The 14,610-nt window shown below is 34.0% G+C and overlaps 3 protein-coding genes and 1 long non-coding RNA gene across 4 annotated transcripts; 2 read left to right on the top strand and 2 right to left on the bottom strand.

Moving 5' to 3' along the window:
* Positions 1-177: 177 nt before the first annotated feature.
* LOC7455745 (uncharacterized) lies at positions 178-775 on the bottom strand. The gene is made up of 2 exons (XM_024611621.2): positions 557-775; positions 178-425 (listed from the first exon to the last, which is right to left on the bottom strand). The coding sequence occupies exons 1-2, from the start codon at positions 686-688 to the stop codon at positions 348-350; spliced, it is 210 nt and encodes a 69-aa protein (XP_024467389.1). The 5' UTR covers positions 689-775; the 3' UTR covers positions 178-347.
* A 778-nt stretch (positions 776-1,553) lies between these two features.
* Positions 1,554-2,676, top strand: LOC127903962 (F-box protein At5g07610-like). Its single transcript, XM_052445166.1, has 3 exons — positions 1,554-2,196; positions 2,283-2,360; positions 2,411-2,676. The coding sequence occupies exons 1-3, from the start codon at positions 1,554-1,556 to the stop codon at positions 2,674-2,676; spliced, it is 987 nt and encodes a 328-aa protein (XP_052301126.1).
* Positions 2,677-5,483: 2,807 nt separating this feature from the next.
* LOC112328941 (uncharacterized) lies at positions 5,484-6,095 on the top strand. The gene is made up of 2 exons (XR_002984302.2): positions 5,484-5,631; positions 5,715-6,095. It is a non-coding gene; the product is annotated as an uncharacterized LOC112328941 (long non-coding RNA).
* Positions 6,096-10,608: 4,513 nt separating this feature from the next.
* On the bottom strand, positions 10,609-11,517 carry LOC7455743 (dirigent protein 19). The gene has a single exon (XM_002297612.4). It carries the CDS (start codon positions 11,302-11,304, stop codon positions 10,717-10,719), a length of 588 nt encoding a protein of 195 aa, XP_002297648.1. The 5' UTR covers positions 11,305-11,517; the 3' UTR covers positions 10,609-10,716.
* Positions 11,518-14,610: the final 3,093 nt, after the last annotated feature.

Here is a 14,610-nt window from a genome sequence, read left to right as displayed (position 1 = left end):
ATTAAATATTACTATTTAATAATTTACAAAAAAAAAAAACAAGACATAAAAAGTAAAATGATGTTTCGAAGAGTATTTTTTCAAGATCAGAAAAAAAAAAACATTTTTCTTTGGATGATACCTACCTGCCTTCAACGAAAATGAGAAATTGGGAGAAGTGGTTTAAGTGTTCCTCACTTTTCATAAAAAGAAATACAAGGATTAAATAAAAAACCATGAATTCCAAGCCAACATACACAAATCATCCCCAATTTATCACTAAACATGTCAACAATCACAAAATCATCATAGTCTACATTCATAAATCCAATTCCAAAAACCCAGAAACAGATACAAGACCAAGCCCCTCATTTTGATTTGCAAAATGGGAAAGGAGGCAGCTTTAGCACTGCTTCTTCAGTCTCAATTGGGTCTGATCTCAGAATCTGACATTAAATAAAAAAAACCCAAAGCAAAAGGTGTTACCATAACCATAAAAAAAAGTGCCCACATGCTCCGACCTATGGTTTTCTGTGTGTGTGTGTGTGCATGCAATGGAAAGAGAGAGATTACTTACTGGGTCTTTGAGTGGAGGCTTGGTGTCATCTTGAGCTGGCCTGAACAGTGGTTTTTGTGGCTTAAAATCATTGTTATTGCTGGTCTTGATCGTTGCTGTTGGTGTTGATGAAGACATCTCTGGCCCTTCCATTTGCCTCCTCTCAACAGTGACCCACCCAAGCTCTTGTTTTCTGTGGCTTTTCACTGAGGATTGTTGCGGTGTGAGAATAAAATATAGATTTGAAACGTCGTCGGTTTTTTAGTTTGCCATCTAATATGGTTCCCTTCAAGGCGAAAACGACAGGTAGTTTACTGGTGTCTCCTCATGTCGCTCAAGGAAGCAAAGAAAACTAAGTAATCAAGTTATTTTCCATGTGTTTTTCAATGTCATGGTGTAAGAAATTAAAAAAAAATATAAAATTATTTAATATATTTTTAATTAAAAAATATTTTTAAATAACATGCACCACATCACTAAATAAATAAAATTGCTATTATTTTTAAGATTTTTTTATTTAAAATCTGAATTTGACTAAATTAATATTATTTTAATTTAAATTAAAATCCGAATTAAGCTGGGATTTGGATAATAGGTTTTCCAAGTCGATTCACTGAGCTTTGGCCAGGCTGGTTTAATAGATCACATTGTGGTTTAATAACTAATTATGCTGTGGATTCATTTTGTAGGCCTTCGATCACATTGTCGACATTCTCAATAATAACATCATATAATTCTGTCATTCATGACCTTATTTGCGCATAACATGAAATGTAAGGCTCAAGTTCCTTGTATTTTCACGAAAGGGAAATATTGAAAATTAACGCCACTGAATTTATCTGTTAGATTAGTCCAGGCGATTAAAACAATAATTAAATCTCTAAATAAAGTAATTGATATTGTTTCTTTCTTGAAAAGAATGTGCCTGCCGTCCATGTATCCCATAGAACTTTAACCTTGAAAAGAGAAAGAAATGCTTTCCTAGACAGTACTTGTAAGCTGATCGATGGTAGGATCAATGGCTTCCTCTTCTTCCATCTTGACCTCACCAAAGCAGAAGAATTCACCATCCATTGATGCTGTTCTTGGTAATGATGACCTTGTCACTGAGATTCTATTGCGTGTGCCCGCAAAAGCAGTCCTGAGATTCGAGTTAGTTTCCAAGAAATGGCTTTCTATCATTTCCAACACAAGTTTTGCTACCCGCCATACTCACCTCAATCCCCATACCGTTTCAGCTCTTCTCCTCAGAGTTTCCTTCTTTTCCAAGGAACCACCAACCCACAAATATGTTTCTCTTGATGGGAAATCATCAGCTTACTTTTCCTACAATTTCCTTGATTTTGACCCCAGCAATAACCCGGGATGTATTTATGTTTCTCAGTCCTGCAATGGCTTGCTTTTGTGTTCTAAATGCAGACGGGATCTTCCAGAGAGGTCTCAACCAATAAATTATATATTCAATCCTACTACAAGGCAATTTGCAATGCTACCTCCACCACCTGACGATGGACAATTTTTTGATTCGATTCAGTTGGTGTTTGATCCTTCGGAATCATCTTGTTACAGGGTTGTTTGCACTCAATTCTTTACCTCAGAGCTTAAGATTTATGTGTACTCATCTGAGACCAAGGACTGGAAGCTTTGCGTGAGCCAAGAAAGTTTTGATTTTTTACCTGTCAACTTTGCGGACGGCGTCTCTTGGAATGATGCTGTTCTTGGATTAGTCCTTGGGGGATGGTTTCAGTCTCTTGCTTGATAATGAATGCCTCGAGACAATTCCGAGGCCTCCACTTCCTGAGAATTGGCAGGAGCAGAATTTCAGGTACTTTGGATAGTCTGATGGGCATTTGCATTTTATTGGGGTTCTGGCAGGAAACCAAAATCCTGATGATTTGAACATAGGTATTGTCTCCCCTGATACGTCTCATGACCAAAGTACTGATCAATCCATAGTAGACTATACCATGGAGAGAGGCTTCTCAAGATGGTTTGTTAAGTACTGTCTCCATATGAATGCTATTGCAATGGCATATCCTGAGATAACAGAAGATGAAGATCTTGCAGCCTCGCCATTTTCAGCAGAGAAAGGATCGGTTCGTTTATTGTCATTTATCGACGGGGGTAACATTGAAGGGTGATTGCTGGTGATGGGGATCCTTGGTGAGATCATAGCTTACTGCTTCAAGGGCAAAACATTCAAGAAGATTTTGAGGCTTCCTTTTAAGCATGCTACCTGCTATGCTTTCAACTACACGGAGACATTATCTTGTGTTTAATGGTGTATGTGTTTGCTGTTGTCCAACATCTCTTGTAATTCTTTTCAGCTAGCTTCAGTAAATTAGTATTCAGGAAAATAAATCCATTTATACTAGCATGAAAGACGAGGCAAATCCCGCAACCACCTTTGTATGCTCCAAATATGTGTTATCAGTTCCAGGACTTGACATATAGGTTTCATGTTTCTTGTATATTTATAAGAGGAAATTATAGAAAATGCCACCAACTTTATTTCTTGGGTTGTTTCTCTAGGGGATTAGAACAATACTTTTAACCTTGAAAGAGAAAGAAACGCTCTAGACAATTGCAAACTCGTTATAGGATGAATGGCTTCCTTACCTTCTTCCATCATGAACTCACCAAAGCAGAAGAATTCATCATCTATTGATGCTGTTCTTGGCGATGATGACTACAAGATCCATATTCTTGACCCATCAGACCTAAACCCAAAATTCAATCCTAACCTAACCAACTAACCTAGTATTTAAATAAAAGTTTTTAGAGAATTGTTTTCCTTTCTTTTCCTTTTTTATTTTCTCTACAGTAACTTTTTCTAAAAACACCAAAGATATTTGTTTTTAACTTAAGGTTTTGGTTTCAAGAAAGGTTAAAGAAGTAAGTATCTTCCTTCTTATTGTTATTCTTGATTGTAGAAGGTTTTTAAGAAAAGTGAGGGTTTTTATTATGATTTGATGATTGAATGATTTAAGAGTTATAATTGTTATTTTAGGGTGTTAGTTGGTCTTAAATGAATTAATTAGATGACTGAAATTATAGGTTGTTGAAGAACAAATTGTATTTTTATGGGTTCTTCAGATTTGAAGACAAATATATGAGATTTTGGAAATCGTGATCAACCGATAGATTAGTTGTTGACGATTGGTTGGTTGTTCTAAACTGACCAACCAGTTGATTTGTGATGCCGATCGAACGGTTGATCTAAACCAGCTGACTGGTTGACTTGTGATGACAATTGTCTGGTTGGATATTTTGGTCGACCGATTGACCCAGTAGTAGAGTTTTTTCAGGCCTGTTAAGGTTTGATCAATTTGGGTTATGTTCGAGATCGATCAGGTGAATTAGTTCAGCTTTATAATTATGTTTTGGTCTTTAAGCTTAGAGTTTTAACTCTTTTATGTTATTTTACTTTGAGTTGTTTTTAAGTGTTTTCCGTATCCGTTATAGGTTCTGATGATGTTCCTCCTAATGATCCTTAATAGTCTCTAGTTTTGTATCCGTTTGTCTTTTGCTTTTGTTTTTAAGGTGAGTGAAATAATCTTTAATATGCATGTAATATAAATAAATATGTATGTTGATTATATGATGAGTACAACTAGTTAGTTGCTTGAATATTTATATATATTTCTTTATTTTCCTAGTACTCATCAATTCTTGAATTTACACTTGTCTAAATTCAATTCGATATGATGTACATTGTTTTGATAATTATACGAGTATCTATTATGTCCCGATATCGTTATATTTGTCAGTGACTCCATGCTAACAAAATATATATAAATAATTTATGTGTACATAATATTTTGTGTACCTAACTAGTAAGAGAGATACAAGCCTATGATGACTGATCCTCCTATAATAATCATTTTCGAGTGTCATTTTTAACATGTATTCTAGTATTTTATGTTAATATGTTTAATTAGTATATATATTTATATCAAGATATATATCAATTTACAAATTATTAATATATGTTAAATGTTATTTGAATTCGCTCTTTAATTTTTAATATTATTTTAAGTTTTTAGTTTTTATTAGGAGATAAATTTTCTTGAATGTTTCTGTTTTATCAATTTTAGTCAGTATATTTTGCTTGTTTGACGACAACAGAAGATGGAGATCTTACAGCAGATCCTATAGCCTGAGGTTGATTTACTGTCGTTTATGGAGGGGAACAATGAAGAAGGACCGTTGCTGGTGATGAGAGCCATGGTGAGATCACATGCATCTCACAGTTATTCCTCAAGACAAAACATTCATGAAGATTCTGAGTTCTCTTCCTCTTAAGCTATGCCACCTGCTATGCTTTCAAGTACATTATCTTGTGTGTACGTAACGGCTTATGTTTTGGAATAATTTGCAGCTTCAATAATGTTGTCTTGAGGAATAATAAATAGAACTCATTTGATTTTGTTTTCTATATTACTTTTATTATTTTCATTTTATTACATTTAAAATCTATTAAAAAAAAAAGCTATTTTGAGAAACTAATTTTTATTTTAATTTCTCATTTTTAGTTTAGCAATATGAGAATTGATTTAAGAATTTATATAATGATTTAAGATTTAAGATTTAAATGATTTTTAGTTAATAGTAACTTATTTAACTAGTACTAACACCTGAGTTTACTTAAATTGATGATCACATGCCTTCCTTCCCATGGGACTTGGGAGACTCAAAATCTGGCTTCTAGATTTTGTGAATCTGTACAGACCCCATAAGAAATTAGAGCATGGGACAAGAGTCAGAGATGCAAATAGTTTTTACCACTAAATTAACAAGGTAGTGGATAGTATGTCCATATATAAAAGGACAAGGATCCATGTATTCTATTCTCCCACACAACAGTCACTCCTCGATCGAGCCTTGGTGTTTTGGCCAGGACTTCAAGCAAGCATCATTCACTAAAGAGCTGTTCTTCTTCTACTCATAATGGTCTCAGCTCCAAGACCAAGACCTTCAACTTTCACCCCCTCGGAACAATGGCTCCTAATGACAGCCACATTACTCATCTGTGGATTCTTGGGCTATGTAGTTTACGATGCGGTCATGGCCACAGCATCTGAGATGCTGCAAAGGTTACTGGTCGTTTCTCCTTTGATTCTGATTATTGCTGTTCATTTGCTCTCCGCAGGCAGCCAGTTTAACATTCCTATTCCAGGGTCGGAGCCTGGTGCCATCCATAGAGCTGGAGGCTCACCTTGGGGTGTAGCTTTTGTGCTGTTGCTTCTTGTCTTCCTCATTTCTTACCAGCCTTCCTTGCACGGCCTCATCTTCTAGTTTAACAGCACTCCTGTCCAAGCAATAGCATAGTTAAGCATGCTTCGAGGGTGGGTGCAGAATTTATGCAAGCTGGCTTCTACTAGATATGGTGTAACTTTTAACCTACTTGATGAAGTCAAAATGCCCTCTTGTTATTTTCATATTAGCATAACAGGTTCATGATCTTTCGCCCTCTTAGCTACTTTCTTCTTGCAGGGCATGTTGTTAAGAAACTACTGCAATCTATGCTGAAAATGTTAGAGGGTCTTCCATTTCATAATTTTCTGTGTGTTTTCTTCGAAATTGGCAACATGTCTGAGCCTCTTTAATTTGAGGTTTAGAACACAATCTAGCATGGGAGAGCTTAAGTATGAGCATTTCAGTACTTAAATATGGAAATCCAGTTCAATGCCTTCTGCCCCAATGCCAATTCCTAGAAACAAGTAGCACAAGAAAAGTCTTGAAATATATACCGTCTCATAGCTAGAGGTAGAGAGGGTCTTTCAATTCCATGAAAATGTTTTAAGCACTCTCGAATCTATTTTCACCCAAACCTTCTAGCTTATTGCTATAATTTCTTTCCTCTCCATGTCTACCACATTTTAACAAGATAGAATAAGGGAGAAGTGCGTGTCCTCTCTGAACCACAAGATAGGAAGATTTTTTCACCTCTTGGGCCATCTCCCCCCCGCCCTCCATTATTGTCTCTCTTCTTGCCTTCAGTTAATACCTGAACTTGTGATAATCAAATCCTATGCCTATGCCATATTGGACTCAACTTTCTCTATGGCATACTAATATTGGAAATAATTTGAAGAAGCGCTTCATCCTTTTGAGGTGTGAGTCGTGTGACCACTCATCATATAGCTGATAGAAGCATACCAGTAGTGGGGTAATGGTAGAGAGGACCACTTTAAATTGATAATAGAATCTTTCTTGTTTGCCGGGCCAACTCAAACACAGGGACTAAAACTCTAAATATTTCCATAATATTATGATGGTAGAAATATTTATATAACAACGCATATTGATAATAGAATAATTCAATTTATCAATGTTCTTCATATTTATTGAAATCTAAAGTGAAATATTAAACTTGTTATGCACTGCCATGTGAAGCGGAGACACAGCTGCTCTGCCTAACCATTATATTGTACTCAGTGTGTCAAATCTTTCTGTTTGGTACATTTACTTGAGGTTGACAACAGATGAAGATCACAGTCTAAAGAAGAGATGCTTCATGCCATTTTCCTTCTCTTTTCGTCAGGGGTGGGCTGTGACCACACATCTCATCATGGACCACTTCATGCCTACAAGCTTCAAACCAGACTTGGGATTTGCTACAAATCCTTGACTATCAACAAGCCAGTAAAGAATTAAATATGATTTGATATTATATTTTTCAACAAATCATTTGGCAAAGGGTAGCACAATCAATTTGATATATATATATATATATATATATATATATATATATATATAGAGAGAGAGAGAGAGAGAGAGAGAGAGAGAGAGAGAGAGAGAACAATTAAGATGAGAGTGACCACATGAACTCATAAATTGTGAATAATTTGATTACAAATTAGTAAAAATACAGAAACAAAAGCAAGTCTTGTATATATACCATGATGAACAGCAAGCTGCCAGCACTTATAGCTAGCACACACACCCTCTTTATACATATGTAACACTGTAATTAACATTATTTTGTGTACAAAGGGAATTACCAAAGCTCATGAAAGGAAGATTGGTAAGAGATCATGAAAATGAGGAAAACAAGCAAAAGAGCAACACCCCATGGAGACCCTCCAGCTCTATGAAGCGAATCCCTCTCAGGAAATGGCAAGAAAACTGGGAAACAACTAGACAAGCAGTGAACAAGGAGGAGTAAAACTACAGGAGAAAGCATGAGGAACAGTTTCACTTGGTTGATCAAGTCCTCAAACTTGTCCTCATAGTTTATGTACCATGAGAGACATAGAATGGAAAAGAGGATGGAGATAAAAAAGAAGAGGTGGATTGGCATAGAGAAGTAGGAAATATAGTCTAAGAAGGAGTGGTTATTGTAGCTCCTAGCCATGGTTGGAGAATATGGCTTTTTTTTTGGATGTGGATTTATTATGTGGGAAAGACGTGACTTGAGAGATGTTGAATTCTTGAAGTGTATTTTTCTAGAGTGAGCTGGTTTTTGCTTCAGGAAGAGAGTTGATAGACGTGACTATGGTTTTTATAATAGGGAGGAGATGGCGGATAATTATGCAAATTAAGACAAGAGCATGCATAACACTCACTCTTGGAATTGATTAGCAATTCTATTTGTAGTTAATACTTTACTAAAAGGTCATCAGCAACCATGGAAAGGGGAAAAAAATGGGGGGATGTGTAGCTTTTTACTTGGATTACAGGGATACTTCCCCTTTCTGCCTAACCATGAAGATCATCCCAAGAAAAGTGTGTATTTTTTTTACGGGTAAGATTTTTTTGTGTTTGGTATTATGATATATAATAATTTTTTTATTTTATTTTTAATATTAACATATTAAAAACATAAAAAAAGAATTTAAAAAATATTAAAAAAATATTTTTTAAAATCAAATGTATTTTAAAATATATCAAAACACAATTTAAAATATAAAAACAAACCGCCGCTTAATCTTAAAGATTAGAAAGTAGTACCTACAGCCGACCATGGACCATAACATGGGTTGATGAGAAGAATAATGAAGCAAAAGCATAGAATTAATTTAGTGAAAAAAATATGGTAGGGTCATATTATTGGGAAAGTTGTGTCTAGCTAGCTAGCCATGGTGGTCCACATCAGCTTTGCTAGCTTTATCTATTTACTTTGAGTTCTTTAAAGCCATTGCAAGGAAAGGGATGTGGATATGTATTCCTGGTTTTTGAACTATATATTAAAGCTATTTGTTTGTTAATTTGTTGGGTACAAATAATGGGATGCCGTATGCTTGAGGGATTAGGATATTTCTCACATGCATGCTCGCTCTCCTTTCGAGTATAGTATTAAACCCATAATTAAACTCCTGATTATTGATCCACTTTCGGCATCATCAACACGATCAACGAAGTGATGATTATATACATTTTACACGACATTTATTCCCATTTGCAAGCATGTACCAATATGATCTTTGATGGTCCACATGGGGTTTCCTTTTCCCAAAAATGGCCCAAACTCTAATGAAATTCCTTAGCCAATTTATAACTACGAACTTTCAAGATGAAGGAGAGGGAATGTGGTGATTATTTCATCCATTTTGTAAGAATTCTACATGCCAATGATCTTAAGCAATGATTAGCATCTCATTACATTGAAGATGATCTGCTAATTATGATCGAATTATTCAACTTTCTTGAAGATGGATCCTCGAATCAAAACTCAAACATGCTTGATGATTGTTCTTTGTGCTGCACCCGAGATCATATATATTACTAGGAGAAGAGAGCATAGAGAAAAACAAATGTTTGGAAAGCTCAAGGTTGCTATGATTACATAGATCATGGACCGGCTGCTACTTTGCCATAACTGGGAATCTATTGTACATCCATAACCTTTATAAAAGAAACATAAGTAAAGTGATTTAATATGCATTTGGTATTAAGGTCCAATTATATTTTGATTTTTTTTAATTTTTAATTAATTTTTAATGTTTTTAAATCATTTTAATATACTAATATTAAAAATATATTTTTTTAAAATTTAATTTTAATAAAATTTTAGATAAAAAAATACTTTAATAAAAAACTTGAAGCTCACATAAATACAAATTAATCTGGGAGTCCAAGTCTTGGATCCAATAAGATTGGATCCAACCTGAACCTGAGAAATAGGTAGAATTGAGGCCCATAATGTGAGGCCCAGACCAGGCTCATGATGTTAATTGCAATGTCAATTGAATGAATCCGAGGTGTTATTCATACTGCCACGTGTTTCCCACTTCCCCATAATTCAGGTTATGTCTGCCAACAAAATGACGTCATTTTCCCAGTAACAATCCACTTTAACTCTCCAGACCGAGCGTGTCGGTGAAAACATGCAAGTTGCAGGTTTTAAAAACCCTATGTCAACGTCGTTCGCCGCCGCGTCTTTGTTAAAAATTTAGTTTTTTTTTTTTAAAAAAGCAACATAATTTGATTTTTTATATTTTTTTAATCATTTTATATACTTACTAATATTAAAAATAGATTTTAAAAAATAAAATAAAAAAATATTTTAATACATTTTATATATAAAAATACTTTAAAAAATAACTATCCTGCAATACTAAACACTACCAAAACATAAATAATAATATCATTCATAAGTCTATGATTATAAATGGTAATTTGACTTAAATACAGAAAATATTTTTTAAAATATAATTAAAAAAAGGTTAAAATATATATCTAATTTTTATATTTTGAATAACTCTGACATAAAATCTATAAAAACAAATTTGATAATTTTTATTTTTATATATATATATATATATATATATATATATATATATATATATATATATATATGTTTTTACTAGAGCATTGGTGTTGTATTGCCAAACAAATATCAGTAGTATTTAATTTTTATTACAATTATATAACCAACACATTACATGTGTTGATGGATCTCATTAGCATGCACGGATCATATCTAGCTAGACAGAATAATATTGAATCAATACTGATTTTTTTTTAATTTTTTTTTTGTCTTTTAATAATTCTCAAAGGAAAGTGTAAAAACACTTCAAGTACCGATTGACAGTGACAATTAATTCTCCCCACCAACATGGAAGTAATGATCAAAATTAAGTGGTCACCATTATTGGAAATAGATAATAGCACCTCATAAATTAAAGCAAATAGTTGAATAAAAACCAAGAAAAAGAGGTAAAAAAGGACGACCATCAATAATGAAAAACGTAGACATTATACTCAACTGTAGCGTCTCCTGTGGCCATGTCGAGCTTGTGAGTTCTCGCCTGAACATAACCTCTAGCAAACCGGAAAAGTCCGCTTCCTCCGATCACCGGCATCTCTCTCACCGTCGAGAACACTGCGTTCTTCCCTAGAACAGTAATAGTGCTACCATTATACTTACCTTCAATAAAAGCAAAGTTCATGGCCATCAATAACCCAATATCTTGTTGCGACGCTTGTGCATACAACCCTTGTGCCCTTCCTACCAACTTTGAGCTCATTTCAGGCCCTAAGGTTAATGGGTTATCGATCATTCTCACTAACCCAAAAGCTGTTCTTGATGTGTTCGATGGTGGTGGCACAACTTGGACGGCGCTGGGGTTCTGGCCAGTAAGGATGTCATGCCAATATAACTTGAAGTGGCTTAGCTTTTCTTTCTTGAGCCCTAGTAGCTTCCTGTCCAAACTTCTCACAAATTCATGATCCTGGTCTCCAGTGACCAAGATTGTGGCAAAGGAAGAGAGGAGTAAGAGAGTGATGAATTTGGAAGCAAGGATGGGAACTGATCTAGCCATGGAGTAAATTATGGGAATTGAAAATTAAACTTGGGAAAATATCTTAGTGGGGTGATGTTGGAGTAGCTGGTGTATGCCTAAAACTTGTATATATATATATATATATATATAGTGAATTCTGCATAAATTCTTCCAGAACTGTTGATCTACTATTATGCAACTCTTTTTTTTTTTTCCTTCCTGTCACTGTAGTTACCAACCACATACTTTTCGTGACTGACTTCCACTGCCATATTGATGTCTTGATGATGTTAAGAAAAAAAAAACAGAGAGGAAAAAAGTGGATTAGTTTTTTTAAGAATGACGTCAAATTAAGGTCATGATTGCTTGGTTGTATCCTGGATATGTCACTGTTTGTATTTTATTTCAGTAATTTTGATTTAAAAATATTTTTTTAATTTTTTTTATATTCTTAAAGTACCATAAGTACCACAAAAACTATTACAATACACGTGAAATCCTTCCATTATAATTCTAAATCATACCCTAAATAATGATTTTTGTCAATTCTAATGGGTTTGTTAAGTATATATATACTCTGGTTTATTGTAGTGTGAAACATTGAAACTGGTGCCAGCAATTGTTTGATTTGGTAAAAACTTTCGATCTCACCCCCTTTGTCTATATTTATGGCTCTATATATTCCAAGTTTTGGCATAACAACAAAGGTGTAGAGATGGATTTTTCTCAAAATCATGTGGAAATATGGTAACATATCAGTGCTAGATTTGGAAAAGTCCACCACCAATCTAGGTTATATATCTCAGTCATTTCATGATTGTTTGGAAGCATAGATTTTAAAAATATATTTTATTTTAAAAAAATTATTTTCATGTATCTATCACGTACCGTAATAACAATCAAGTCTATAAAAAAACATTCTCATCAAATTTATTTTATTGTTGTCACATTTCATTAATTCAACTCAGTTGAACTCGTGAATTGCAAACAAATCATGATATCTTTGTATTGTAGGTCAAATTCATCATGGTTTGTTTATAATTTAATACAACAATCAGATTGACTTAACAAAAATGTAATGGTACTGAGGGGCTCGTTTGTTGGACCAAACATTTCCATGTCGGTGCTAAAACATTCAAAAGGGTCTGATGATTCCATTGTCGAAGTGGGGGGGCAAGACGTTCCAGCCAGTTGGGACCCACCGGCCAGCCCTTCACGTCTGGCAATCGGGGCCGGAGTAACATGTTGATTTCTCATACAAGTCTTGCAATTGACGTTAGAATCTGTTCAAACCTTCTTGCTGTCTTTCTGGAGAATTGTCCATGCTCAAGTTAATTTATACCACTGCTGCATTTCTATTGGTAATTGTCCTTGTGTCTTTAGCTTTTTTAGCCAATCAGTACGTTATGGTTGGTGGCGTACAGTGAGTTTTGTGGCCTTTGATCATACGGTGCCTTTTCTAGTCTTTTGAACCCAGGCCGAGGACTCGGTGCATTAAAGCTCAAGCAACTTCCTGGGATGTGGGGTTGGACATCATAATATCACTTTCTGACGTGTTGTTTTTAACCTTTTTTTTTTCTCCAAAATGATATGATATTCTAATGCAAAGCTTGTATGAGATTCTTGAGATTATTTTTTGAAGTAATTTTTTATTTGAATGTATGTTAATTTTTTTTTATATTAGGATGTAAAAATGAGAAAAAAAGTAATTTGAAGTTTTTTCCAAAAACAAATTTAAAATTTTAAAAAGCACAATTGGATCGTAATGTCAAATGATGTCGTAGTTTCATGTGACAATCTTAATGTGTGTTTGGTAATTGTGCTTTTTAAAAGTGTATTTTTATTGTTTTTTTTTATCAACATATTAAAATTATAGAAAAACACTAAAAATCAGTAATTTAATTTTTTTCAAGGCAAATACACTCTTGAAAAGCATTAAAAAACAAAGCTCCTGCACTCCCAGGCAATAATATATATATATATATATAAATCATGCTTTCAACTTTTTTAAATGAAAATAGTTATTTAATATAGTATTAAAGTTTTAATGATGGAATAATCAAAAGTTAAAATATTTTCATAAAGAATTTGTGTAAATTTTAACTTAAAAGAATATGTTAAAGAACAATATAATTAATTATACTTTAAAAATTTGCTTAATAAGTTAAGTTTTTAAATTAAAATGATTTTTTTAACAAACAAGACTATTTTTCTAATCAAACTTAATATGATTTTTTTATATTTGAATTTATAAATTCATGGAAAAATTACTTTTTATTATTTAGATTTAAATTTGAAGCTAAAATGATAGCCCATAAAGTAAGTCCAACCAGATCTCAAATTATGACATAATCTGAAGCTGCAAGTGTTCTAACCAGTCATCCTTGCAGGGCTGGCTGATAAGGCTTTGAACCAAAGCCTACGCAAACTTGATGATGAAGTTGTTGCTGAAACTCTACAACTCAATATTCTATCATTTCCCCTTTCCTTTTGCTGTGCTGTTTTACTCTTGGAATCAATCACGAAAGCTAGGAATACCATAACCTTGAAAGGGCTATTGCCCAGCTTCATGGAAGACAGAAGATTAGGAATGTAGATCCATCAAATTCTTGAATTTTCTTTTTATTTCCATCATTTTCAATAAGGCCTTTTATTTTCTTCTAATTTAGAAGAACATTACTTATTTTTTACTCTCTCCTCCATCTTTCTAATCACTTGAAATTTCAGTGGCTGCCTACACAGACTACTGCTATTTTTTCCAAGTCTGACTAGTTTTTTTTTTATTTGTTTGTTTATTTATTTATTCCACACTTCTCAAGAACTTTGTACATGACCCAATTGCCAGAAAATTCAAACACTTCACAGCTTGATTCGGTATCGTATACTCCTTTATTATACGTAGGCAATGGACTAAATGTCAAGAATGATTACACCACTTTCAACTGGCTGCAGGAGAGTGGGAATCTCAAACCGATCGTGGGATCTTACGCAAGATTGCTAGTGCAGTAGGTCCAGCAAATCTAATCTTTATAGCGATGAAGAAGGGCACAAACAAAATCCAAGGAAAATAACCCCTTCTTCCCCTTGAAGATGAATTGAGCTCGGACATTGCTCACTGTTTGTGGAAGGCCCGGAGGGTACATGACTGAAACCACTGGGTCCAATATGGTCGGAGCTCACAGAAGCAGGGTTACAGAGCGTTTGCCTTTCATGTGAGGCCTACCAATTTCTTTACTGTATTGGGATATGTTACAACTCATCTAGATTCTCTCTTGTTTAAAAATGAATGATAAGATTAGTAATGGCAAGGCAATTTACAAAAGCGAAAGCACTTGCCTTGTTTCC

This window comes from Populus trichocarpa, chromosome 1 (genome assembly GCF_000002775.5).
Source record: "Populus trichocarpa isolate Nisqually-1 chromosome 1, P.trichocarpa_v4.1, whole genome shotgun sequence".
Classification (NCBI taxonomy): domain Eukaryota; kingdom Viridiplantae; phylum Streptophyta; class Magnoliopsida; order Malpighiales; family Salicaceae; genus Populus; species Populus trichocarpa.
This window is presented reverse-complemented; position numbering and strand designations above follow the sequence as displayed.